We start from the raw sequence: 12,567 nt of genomic DNA, 5'->3' as shown, positions 1-12,567 counted from the left end.
CTTCGAGGCACTCTGAGTCATTCTCCTAACAAATCACTTCATGTTTTAGGTGTTTTCCAAACTCTTTGAAGTTACTAGACGTCGAATGGTTCATCGTGCTCTTTCATCAGCACAGCGACAGAGACTGTCATCCAACAATAACAAGAAGAAAAATTAGACAGTATTTTTAACCTTTTTCTCTATCTGAAGTGTTCACACTTATACATGTAGGACAATAAGCAGGACCGTCTGGGCCGGTCTGCATAAATGCTGTATACACAATACCAGATTTGATGCTGCATATAGGGTATGGAATTGCACATCCATCTCATAGGAATTGTAAATGGTTTGAATAAGAGGAAAGTAATTTTTGTTGCATTATAAAATGTCTAGTAGCATCATAAGTTTTTTTGAGAGAAGCATCTTTTTATTTCCCATATTCCTGGTTATTTTCATCATTGCTTTGAATTGAATTTTTATATCTATTTTTATATGTAACTCTTTTTTTACCTCATGTTTTTGTTTGTTTTGCACATTTCTCATACCACAGGTATTGAAGCCCCTGGGTGATAATTTGATGGAGGAAAACATAAGGCAGTCTGTAACAAACTCTATCAAAGCAGGCCTGACTGACCAGGTGTCTCATCATGCCAGATTAAAGACAGACTGACAGTTCATCTCCTCACGGACTCCACTCTCTTTTTTTTCATGCTTGCTGTACAATGAGAACTCAAATAAAAATAAACCAAAGTTTACAATCAACTGTAGAAGTAGTTTAGTGTAACTGGCTTCACAGATGGCTGCCACAGAGTGTGAAAATTGTTTGTTAGTTTTAAGCATTCTTTTAATGGCTCCTAAGACATGCAGATTTGCTGAGGAGCATTGGTTAATCATGCACCTTTGTGCCATGTTTAATTCTTTTATTTCTTTTTACTTAATCTAATGTTAGTGAATTTGTCTTATGTAAAAGGATATTTCAGGGAAATATTTTCAGAAATCTATTTAGAGTCTCTTTAACACAGTGTCCCATTGAAATTTTAGTTTTTAGAGAATTTATGAATCACTGTTTCAAGAACCAGATTGGAATGACAATGAAGCCTTTATTGAGCCACTACATTAAAAGTATATATTGCTTTACCGCCTTCAATACCAGTATTACATAAATGCATGTATCAGAAACTTCACAGAAATTACATGACAACTCTTGTAGCTAAGAAAGTAATTCTGAGGTGTACATTTGTCTTGCCTTTTTAAATTTATAAACCTGCCCTAAAAGGAGATGCATATCTGGGAAACTGAACTGTCTTTTGCAGTTTAGCCTTCATGTACATAAAATATGCCATTAATTTTATTGGGGAAGAAATTCCATCCAAAAATGTTGCCTACAGCTATGAGTTAAGAGTGTCTGTACAGTGTGTAGCTTTTATTTTCTAAAATCACAGATAGGGCATGTATATGAATTATAAATATATAAATACGATTTTGTATTAAAAGTTTTGTAGTTTATGGCAAAATCTGGTCCTGTGGTAGGCTAAATAAGTACAGTCCCTGTGAAAGGAATGTTTGTGGCTCATGTCAGTGTGTGAATGCATAGACAATTTGAAGTTTTTGATATATTTGTGATATTTATCTTGAGCACTGCAATCTCACCCCCCGCCCCAAGGGAATTCAATGGGAATGTTTATTGTGACTTTGTCCTCTGTTGCATTTTAAAGTTATTTCCTGTAATTTATTTTCAGTACATAATTAAAAATTTGTTGTATATATAAAATGAAACTTGTGATTCTTTTTAAAGGAATTTTTCAAGTATGTATTCCACTACATAAGCCACATTTGTTTATAGTGAAGAGAGCATGAGCAGGAAACACCCCAGTTGAGAGCTCTCAGGCATTGTACCTCAAAGCTAAGCTTGTAAAAAGTTACTTTTCTCTGTCTGTCTTTATAAGGGAAATCCTATGATTAACCTAGTTGTAGATGGGGATTATTAATTTCTTTCTCTTTTTTTAAATTTTTTTTTTTTTGGTGGCATATGTAAGGCTAATATTTTTTCAGTACTTTTGTAGTCTTCTTTATGAACACCTATTAAAGTACCTAGTTTTGTTTGTTTTTTGAGACGGAGTCTCTCTCTGTCAACCAGGCTGGAGTACAGTGGCGTGATCTTGGCTCACTGCAACCTCCACCTCCTGGGTTCAAGTGATTCTCCTGCTTCACCCTCCCGAGTAGCTGGGGCTACAGGTGTGTGCCACCATGCCCGGCTAATTTTTTGTGTTTTTAGTAGAGATGGGGTTTCACCGTTTTAGCCAGGATGATCTCAATCACCTGACCTCGTGATCCACCTGCCTTGGCCTCCCAAAGTGTTGGGATTACAGGTGTGAGTCACCACGCCCGGCCCTTAGTTTGGTTTTTAAGCAAAGAAAATGCAGGTGTTACATGCGTGAAAACTCTGAATTTACTGTGGTTGATACATCTTCCCTCCCACTCCCAGATTCTGTTTTTATATGGATTGTATTTGTTTTCATCTGTATTAAATTGCTAACTTACTCATCTGTTCTTAAAGAATCCACCTGAAAAGTGTCTTTATTCTGCCACCCTGTTTTATGAATGCTGTGGACTGTTTTTTATGAATGAAAAAATAATTTGTTGTATAATAGCAGATTTTCTGAAATTAAAGACTTAGCTTACCTTTAAAAAGTTAAAATCTAGACCATTGGCTTTCTTATATTTCTTATTGGAAAAGCGTGCTTTCCTCAAAGAAGACAATTCTCTGCAGGATTCCAAGAAAGCACTTTGGTGTTTCTGTTGGAAGATTCCGAACATTGTTAGGCACGAAGCAGTAAGAGGATGAAAGACAAACTGAAAATTGTTGATTGACACATCAGCTTTGGTGTTAGCATCTTTTCTGTGGCAAAGGTTTTAGTAATCTATATTACCAGTGAGGTTTTTAAAAAGAGATGAAGATTTTCTCAAGAACAAATGATTTATCTTCCTAATTAAGATACAGATAATTCGCTGTTGTGAAAGGGGCAATCATCTGTGACCCTGCTATTTAGTATTCCTTACATACTTCTCATGAAGATAGCTAGTCTTGCTTGCACTGTGAAAATATTCTACTTATAGACCTCAATAGCAGTATTTCCTTCTTGAGGGCTACATTTCCGGAGAACTTTGGGCTGGGGTTGCTGTATTTTTTTTACTTCAGAATTAAGCTTGGCGGGCTAGAGACCTCTTTTGCCGTAGGTATGAGTGCTGTTTTAATTGCATTGTTTTGTTGTTATGGGATTTATTTATTTATTTATTTGGTCTTAGTGTGGTTAAGAACCTATTAAACTATACCACAAAATTTTGGAAAGCACTGTGGTGATGACTGTTAATGGTCTGTTGTGTATATATCCAAATGGCTTTTTGGAAAGCAGATGCTTAGGCTTTTAACCAGGTAATAAATAGGCTTTTTGATTAGCTGCTTATCTGCCAGTGTGCATTGCTTAAGTCCATTTCACACTTTTAGGCTTTAGCCTAAACATTCGTGTCCTGAATTCCCTCCCTCCCTCTAACTTGACCAGAATGGATCTGCACATCTTGGGTTTTTTCCATTCGTGTCATAGTCGTGGAGTGAGGATGAAAATTAGCTTGAGTTGCTGTGCCTCTGGTAGCCGTCTTCTCACTTGGCCAGAGATTACTCATCAAATGACTGTTAGATTCTGTTTGGAACCTCTGCCAGAAAGAGAATGTGACTTTGGGGAGTCTTCCAGTTACTGGTTCCTGTCAAAGCTAGATGGGGGGCATCCCAAGCAGCACAGAGAATTGCTCCCTTACCTTCTGCATACTGAAGTCTTAACATTAGATCCTAGGAACTTCTGTCTTTCAGATTTGCATTTTGCTGGAAGTTAGACTGAGGAATTGAGGTGCCCTTAATGTACTCAGTGAAATACAACTTTCATGTCCTTTTAGGATTGTGACATTTGCTGCTTTTCAGAGCCAAATATATCAGCTGAATAGGTTCAAACTGCCTAGAGATATACAGGAAAGGGCTTAGGGGAGGGAAGTCACAGCCTTTGCATAGCTCAATAAAGCACCTCCATATATACGTTAGTACCCTCCATACTCAAGGCAGTCCTGTGTGATAGGTAGGAAACCACTTCAACCAAAAGAACCTTGGGCATCTCAGGCTTGCAACTTAGGACTCTACTATATACACCTCCAGAGGTTTCAATCAGTTAGAAGCTTTAGACAATGACAAGTAATGTTCCCAACTCAAGATGCAAGGACTGTCTTGGCTGCATTCCTAAAGGCAGTAAGTGGTGGAAGTAACATCTTGCTAATACCGAAACAAGCTGAAAATTACCCATAACATTACCACTCTAAAAAATGACGCAAGAAGTAGAAATGTTCCTGTCCATTTGATTGTACACCTGAGAGAACCATTACTTTGGTGTGTACTATTGGAACCTTTCCTCTGCTTATTGACACGTCTACATATGCATAAAATATACTCGTTTTTTGTTTTACACAAAAATAGAATTATCCCGCACATGATATATTTTTTTCATGTAACAGGGATATTTTCCTAGGTCATTATATAATTATTTAATGGTTACTTTGATTCTTAGGGTAGGTGGAGTTTTAAGGAGAGAACACTAGACCTGGGATCATTGCTGAGATAGCATGACTCTGTGTCTCCACCCAAAGCTCATCTTGAATTGTAATCCCCGTAACCCTCATAATCAACAGGTGGAACCTGGTGGGAGATGATTGGATCGTGGGGGCAGTTTCCCCCACGCCGTTCTCGTGATAGTGAGTTCTCACGAGATCTATTTGATAGTTTTATAAGAGGCTCTTCCCCCTTCACTCATTCAATCTGTCTCACCTGCTGCCACGTAAGACGTGCCTCTTTGCCTCCACCACGATTGTACGTTTCCTGAGGCCTCCCCAGTCATGTGGAATTGTGAGTCAACCCTTCTTTTATAAATTACCCAGTCTTGGGCATGTCTTTCTAATAGTGTGAAAAAGGACTGAAACAACTGCTAAGAGTTTTCTTTTTATGACAATTTTCCTCCTATAATAGGATTGTTGAGAGAATCAAATAAAATGTGAAGGAAGGGTGCTTGGGAAGCAGGTACAAGAACAGAAAATTGTGCCCTCAAGTTTGCTTGTTTTAAGGCTGGATCTGCTGTTTAGCCACCTGTACTTGAAGCTTGTCCATAACTTACTCCCCGACCACCCCCACCCCATCCCCGGCATTTGGGCTGTTATTTAAGAGTTCTCTAACTTTCTGACAAATTTATATGGTAATTAGTAAACAATGTACTCTCATTCTGGAGCCAAATGGGTGTGCAGCCACGGACAGTAAGACAGGTCATCTAAAATGGCATGGTTTAGACTCCTCGGTTACAAAACATGAAGACTACCTAAAAACTCAACCTAGATCTGGAAGAATACTTAAATTTCAATTCTAAGCAAAGGAGATGAGCTTATAGTTAAAACTGAACTTTGTTCCTAGCTCCACCACCCAAGCTTCATGAATTGGTGCTAACGCTTATATAGCAGTTGAGCCGCAGCTTCTTCATCTATAAAATAGGACTAATATTACCGCTCACAGATGTTAGGAGGATGTGATGAGAATTTCCACATCCTGGCAGATAGTCTTTTAAATCTTTTTTATGACGCTGATATTTGTAAACAAACACCTATCTTCCAAATTGTACTTATTTTTAACTTCCTCTGTTTCCTGAAGAGGATGAACAAGATGAAGTTTGGAGGGTGGTAGTCATTGCTATTTTTGTCTATGGAAGAAAGCATTTTGTCAGTACTTTTCCCCAAATAGGTTGAGCTCCTTGAAAGAAGAAACCATACTTTATGCACCTTTTTTACATTATCAAACATTTTTGTGCATACTAAATGCTCAGAATGTTTTAACATGGACTGGATTAGTCAATTTCAACTCCATCCGCCTTCCATACTTAGGCATATGCCACCTACTGTAGGTAAACTTGGTTATTTGGCAACTGTGGGATCCTAAATATTGGTTGCTTTTTCTCCCCTTGGCATCAAAATATCAAAATATGAAGAAATATGATCATTTAAAAAAAAACCCTCAGTAAAATAACTTTGGGGGGATGGTGAGGGTAGGCTACCTTACAGATTTGGATTATCCTTTTTTTTTTTTTTTTTTTTTTGAGATGGAGTGTCACTCTGTCACCCAGGCTAGAGTGCAGTGGCACAATCTTGGCTCACTACAACCTCTGCCTCCCAGGTTCAAGCGATTCTCCAGCCTAAGTCTTCGAGTAGCTGGGATTATAGGCACCCGCCACCACGCCTGGCTAATTTTTGTATTTTTAGTAACGATGGGGTTGGCCAGGCTCATTTCGAACTCCTGACCTCAGGCAATCCACCCACCTCGGCCTCCCAAGGTGCTGGGATTACAGGTGTGAGCCACCACACCCGGCCTGTCTTATTTTTAAAACTTTAGTATACTGATTTGATTTAATGCAGCGTCCTGAGTATCTGCTTATATAAGTCCTACCAGAATTGGATTTACAGGCTGTCCTGTGAGGACAGGCCTGTGTGTGTGTGTGTGTGTGTGTGTGTATATGAACACACATACATATAAAAATGTGTGTGTGCGTTTATCTCCAAGAGGGATGTTTATATTATTTAGAGAGGACAGGGCAGTTTTTCCTGGGAAGACTGAAGGTTTTGTGTGTGTTGGGGGATATAAACATGTTTGTCATCTATACTAAATGCTGCCAGTGCTCATGTAGTAGCCTTGGGGTGGGTTATTCTTACCTCTGATTTTATAGAGGAGTCATCTCAGGCTCAGAGAGGTCAACCACATTTACCAAAGGGAGTGTGTTCTGGGATTTGAAACCAGGTCTACTGGCTTTAGAGTTCAGAGTGCTATGTACTTACCCACCCTATCACACCACTGTGAAGAGTAAATAGTCCCTCCCAGAGAGGAGGAAAGAGAGAGAAGGGTCAACATCAAGGAGGAATGCAGCAATGGTCCAGCATGGCTCTGCTAGGGAGTTACTGAAGGGCAGAGATGGATGTAGGAGTGGAATTGAAGTTTAAAGACCTGGGCCAGATTGTGAAGGGCCTTTCAGATCAGGTAGAGGGGCTTGACATTTAGATATTAAGGTTACATGGACGATTCCTAGAAAAATAGAACAGCTAAGCGGCCAATTCTAATACTCTAGTTTCTCAAAGTATGAATTTTTATTTTTATTTTTTACGGGCTAGGGGTGGGGTCTCAAACTCCTGGGCTCAAGCAGTCCTCCCACCTCAGCCTCCCAAGTAGCGAGGACTATGGGCATGCACTATTCTACCTGGCTCGTTTTTTATTTTCGATTAGAGTCACCTGGAGTGCTGTGTTGTAAGTGTACACTCTTGGGCCCCACCCACATTGCATAGTGAATTTAAATCTGTATTTCTACCAGGTCTCTCAGATAATTCTAATGCATACTGAAGCTTGAGATCAGTGTTAAGTGTTTCCTAATGAGTAGCAGAATTATGGATTTCTCCTGCTGTTTCTATACTTTCCTAACTAGGAAAGATTTCTGCACAGACAGAGCTGAAATTACGTTGTTGTACTGTGTTCTTTCCCTGGGAGGAAGGTGGAACTTGTATCGGGAGGGAAAGATCTTGGCCATAGATTGGAAGCGTGCGCTTCTTCCATGTTAAAGTAAATGTTGTCTCTCAAATTATAGACACATTCTGAAGCTTGGATATTCTTTCAAAACTATGCCATTTTGCTTCACAAGCTTTTTACTTGTTCTTTCCTTTTAAATACTTTTGTGAAGGAACACAATAGTTTTAGACATAGCTGATTATTGCAGTCTTCTTTCATTTCATTAGGGAAATGTTTAAGAATGATTATGACACTTCATAATATTCCCTGTTCTTTCATCAGCTTTTGAATACAGAGAAAAGAACCTCAGGACTAATTGTATAAATCAGCAGATCGTACCTCCTATCAAAGTATAATCCTTAAATTTATACATGACTGTCATCCAAATATACAATGAATACATAATAAAATGTATTCAACTCCTTAATGAGGAAACCAGAGATGGCAAAAGGCTGGTTCAAAGCAGAATTGGAGAAATAGGAGTTATGTAGTCCACCAGGAAGGGCATTTTGAAATGAGTATGCTGAGTAATGTGAGCCCTTAGTAGTAAATGGCAATGCCAAACAGATCTAGATCAGTGAGTCTTAGACTTTAGTTGCAGGAACCCCTTTGGCTCTTAAAAATTGAGTCCCCCAAATGGTCTGCCAGTATTTATCTTTAAATAGAAATTAAAACAAAAATGTTAAAACATTAAAAAATAAGCCATTATATGTTAACTTTTAAAAATTGTATATATTAAAGGTATGCAACATGCCATTTTTATATACATAGTGAAATGATATAGTCAAGCAAATTAACATACTCATCATCTCACGTGGTTACCCCCTCCTTTTTTTGTACTAAGCACACCTAAAAGCTGTCTTAGCAGATTTCGAATATACGATACAATATTATTAACTGTAGTCTTCATGCTGCGTGTTAGAGCTCTAGACTTACCCTTTGACCTACATCTTCCCATTCTCCTGCCCCTGGTAACCACCATTCTACCTTCTGTTACTATGTATTTGATTTTTTCCCCTTTCTTTTACTTTTAGATTCCACACATAAGTGAGATCGTGCAGTATTTTTCTTTTTTTTTTTTTTTTTGAGACTGAGTCTGGCTCTGTCGCCCAGGCTGGAGTGCGGTGGCCGGATCTCAGCTCACTGCAAGCTCCGCCTCCCGGGTTCACGCCATTCTCCTGCCTCAGCCTCCCGAGTAGCTGGGACCACAGGCGCCCGCCGCTTCGCCCGGCTAGTTTTTTGTATTTTTTAGTAGAGACGGGGTTTCACCTTGTTAGCCAGGATGGTCTCGATCTCCTGACCTCGTGATCCGCCCGTCTCGGCCTCCCAAAGTGCTGGGATTACAGGCTTGAGCCACCGCGCCCGGCAGTATTTTTCTATGTTTGACTCTTTTCACTTACCATAACGTCCTCTAGATTCCTTGTCACAAACAGCAGGATTTCCTTTTTTAAGGCTGAATATTTCATTGTGTGTGTGTGTATATATATACATACTCTATATATATACTCTCTCTATATATACATACTCTCTCTATATACTATATATATACACACATACTATATATATATACACTATACACACACACACACAATCTGCTAGGATTCAATATATAAAGAAATATATAAATTTCTTTAGCAATTTGCCTAGAAGCCTTCTTGATAGGCATGCTAAGCAATGCCCCAGTATAACTTTGAAAGGACATGATCTACTGCTTTTTCCTTTATTTTTAAGTTTTAGATATTTTTTCAAAGCTCATGTCATGCTCCTTTTGCCAGAAACAGATTGGGTCAGACAGACCAAATAAATTCCATGTGTAAACAGTAGAAATTGAGACTGTATTATAAACCCCTTTCTTTAAGCAATCCCCCTCAAACAAACGAAAGCCCTTTTTTTAATTCGATCTGAAATATGCACAAGAAAATTTGAAAGTATAAAGACATTCACCCTTAAGATTCTGATGTACTCATCAGAGATAAACACCGATGCCATTTTCCCCCTTCTCATCTGTTATTTGTGTTAGTGTGTGCAAGTAAGTGGTCCTCTGTATTTGTTGGCTCCGCATCCATGGATTCAGCCTACCTCGGATGGACAATTGAAAAGAGTGAATGGTTGCATCTGTACTGAGCATGTACAGTACAGACTTGTTTTCCTTGTCATTATTCCCTAAGCAACTAGTTTCATAGCATTGACATTGTACTAGTTATTATAAGTAATCTAGAGATGATTTGAATCATATGGGAGGATGTGTGTAGCTTCTATGCAGGCCATTTTCTATAAGGGACTTGAGCATTGTGGATTTTGGTATCCACAGGGATCCTGGAACTGATCACCCATGGATACTGGGTGATGACTGTATTTGAAAGTTTGGTTACTGTGCTGTGCATACCCTGGCCTTACCCCCTAGAGATTCTAATTCAGTTGATCTGGGTGCAGGAATCAGTATTTTCAAAAGTTCCCCAGATGATTTCTGTTGTGCGGCTAGGACTGAGAACCACTACCTAATCTAACCCCATCTTCAGCTCTTCCCTGGCCTCCCACACCTGTCTTTTGTGTTCTCTATAATCCACAGTCTGTTATTAACAATTTGCCTAAACACTTTTTCTCTCTGTGTGCATTCTCTTCATTGTTCACTTTAACTGAAACCCTGGTGTCTTCTATTCCCCTAGTAGAATTTCACCCCTGCAGCCCTCTCAAGGCTGGCTTTCTCCCTCCCTAGCTACTGTTGGTCCTAACAGAGGTGATGTTCCTGTGCTCCATTGCTCCCTTTCAAGTCTTTTTTCTATTAAACAGCAAATAAAACAGCTTCTTTAAAGTTGTTGGACTTTTCCACTTGTCACCCCAACTTACTGTGGGCAATCTACTGACCTCCCTACCATGCCCCCTCCATTGATAACTCTAGCACCTGGCTTCCAGCCTTTTTCTCTTGTTCCTTCTGTGGTCATTCTTGGATCCTTAATGCCACATGAATGACCCATCTCATCTCTTGATTTCTTCAGCCCCCAAAAGACCTCCTTTCCTCCATGTCTCCTCACTCATAAGTCATACCCTTCTACTGTGTCATTACTACCTCCCAAATCTAGATTTTATGGCTTCCTTTCAGTTCACTGACTGCAGTGTTTCCTTTCAAACAATCCTCTGATCTCATTGAAGCCTCATCCTTTCACCCTACTGCTTGTTCATACATATTGCCCTCATCTCCTTGCCTTCTTACTCAGCTGAGATGCAGTGGTCCAGCACTACAAACATTCCTTAAAAATATCTTTAGCTACTCTGTGTACCCACTTAATGAAACTTCAACTCTGTTTATAAACCCAAGTCTCTACCTGTACCTACACCTAGCAGTTGAATATTGTTGGAGAAAAATCATGGAATCCTGCTGACTAGAGTATTTTTTTTTTGGCTGAGCACGGAGGACTTTATTGATGATACATGACAAGGTGGAGCTCCCTAGACCCCTCCCTCTTCAGGGGGGTCTGCATGGAAACTGTGAGGAGGGGAGATTCTCAGTGTGGTAGGAGACCTAGTGCAACAGGGAATTCCTAGCAGCTGAGGGCCTGAGGCTGGTAGTCTTGGGGTCTTACTTGTTGGAGGCCATGTGGGCCATGAGGTCCACTGCCCTGTTGTTGTAGCCAAATTCATTGTCATACCAGGAAATGAACTTGACAAAGTGGTCACTGAGGGCAATACCAGCCCCAACATTGAGGGTGGAAGAGTGGGTGTTGCTGTTAAAGCTGGAGGAGACAACCTGGTACTCAGTGTAGTCCAGGATGTCCTTGAGGGGCCTCCGACGCCTGCTTTACCACCTTCTTGATGTCATCATATTTGGCAGGATTTTCCAGATGACAGGTCAGATGCACGACTGACACATTGGTGGTGGGGACGCGGAAGGCCATGCTAGTAATCTTCCCATTCAGCTCAGGGATGACCTTGCCTACGGCTTTGGCAGCACCAGTAGATGCAGAAATGATGTTCTGGAGAGCCCCGTGGCCATCACACCACAGTTTCCTGGAGGGGCCTGGGATAAATAGAAAGGAAATGTCTGGGTTAAGGTAAAAGATTGTGGAGACCAAAGTTCTTATTTGCAGAGAAAGTCTTCAGGTAGCAGGCTTCAGAGAGAATAGGCTGTAAAATGTCTTCTGGGGGGCAGTGATGGTGTGGATGGTGGTCATGAGTCCTTCCGCAATGCCAAAGTTGTCATGGATGAGCTTGGCCAGAGGGGCTAAGAATTTGGTGGTACAGGAGCATTGCTGATGATCTTGAGGCTATTTTCATATTTCTCATGGTTCACGCCCATCAGGAACATGGGGGCATCAGCAGAGGGGGCAGAGATTATGACCCTTTTGGCTCCCTGCTACAAGTGAGCCCCAGCCTTCTCTATGGTGGTGAAGACACTGGTGGACACCACAATGTACTCAGCGTCAGCATCGTCCCATTTAATTTTGGTGAGATCTCGTTCCTGGAAGATGGTGATGAGATTTCTGTTAATGACAAGCTTCCCATTCTCAGCCTTGACAGTGCCATGGAATTTGCCATGGGTAGAATCATACTGGAACATGTAGACCATGTAGTTGAGGCCAGTGAAGGGGTCATTGATGGCAACAACATCAACTTTACCAGAGTTAAAAGCAGCCCTGGTGATCAGGTGCCCAGTATGGCCAAATCCATTGACTCTGGCCTTCACCTTCACCATGGTATCTCAGGATGTGGCTGGTGCTACATGAGAGGATGTGGCTGTCTGTCAAATGGGAGGAGCAGAGAGCCCTGACTAGAGTATCTTCAATTGCATTACCACAATTCTGAAATAGGTACTCAGTTGTCAACCCAAAATAAAATTCTAAGACCTCCCCCAACTATCTGAATGGACTTTGTCCTTGGCCAGGGCTCTCTTAAAATTCAACCTGAAAGACCAGTTCAGGCCATGATGGGAAGTGGGGGTCGGATATGCCTAATTAAACCTCTCACGC

At 40.5% G+C, this 12,567-nt stretch overlaps 1 protein-coding gene and 1 pseudogene across 8 annotated transcripts in view; one reads left to right on the top strand and one right to left on the bottom strand.

Moving 5' to 3' along the window:
* Positions 1-2,670, top strand: part of ATL2 (atlastin GTPase 2) — an 80,032-nt gene extending 77,362 nt beyond the window's left edge. For 2 of the 8 annotated variants that reach the window (XM_021924755.1, XM_021924756.2), the window contains one exon: positions 530-2,670. In XM_021924755.1, coding sequence (XP_021780447.1) covers positions 530-649 — 120 coding nt within the window. In that variant the 3' untranslated portion in view covers positions 650-2,670. Of the gene's footprint in view, positions 1-49 lie in introns of all 8 variants that reach the window. The other 6 variants (XM_009184011.4, XM_021924754.2, XM_003908521.5 and 3 more) reach the window with 3 other exon arrangements.
* An 8,483-nt stretch (positions 2,671-11,153) lies between these two features.
* Positions 11,154-12,314, bottom strand: LOC101017780 (annotated as a pseudogene).
* Between the last annotated feature and the right edge of the window lie 253 nt (positions 12,315-12,567).

Source organism: Papio anubis, chromosome 14, assembly GCF_008728515.1.
Source record: "Papio anubis isolate 15944 chromosome 14, Panubis1.0, whole genome shotgun sequence".
Classification (NCBI taxonomy): Eukaryota; Metazoa; Chordata; class Mammalia; order Primates; family Cercopithecidae; genus Papio; species Papio anubis.
Note: the sequence above shows the minus strand (reverse complement) of the source record. Positions and strands in the feature narration are given on the sequence as shown.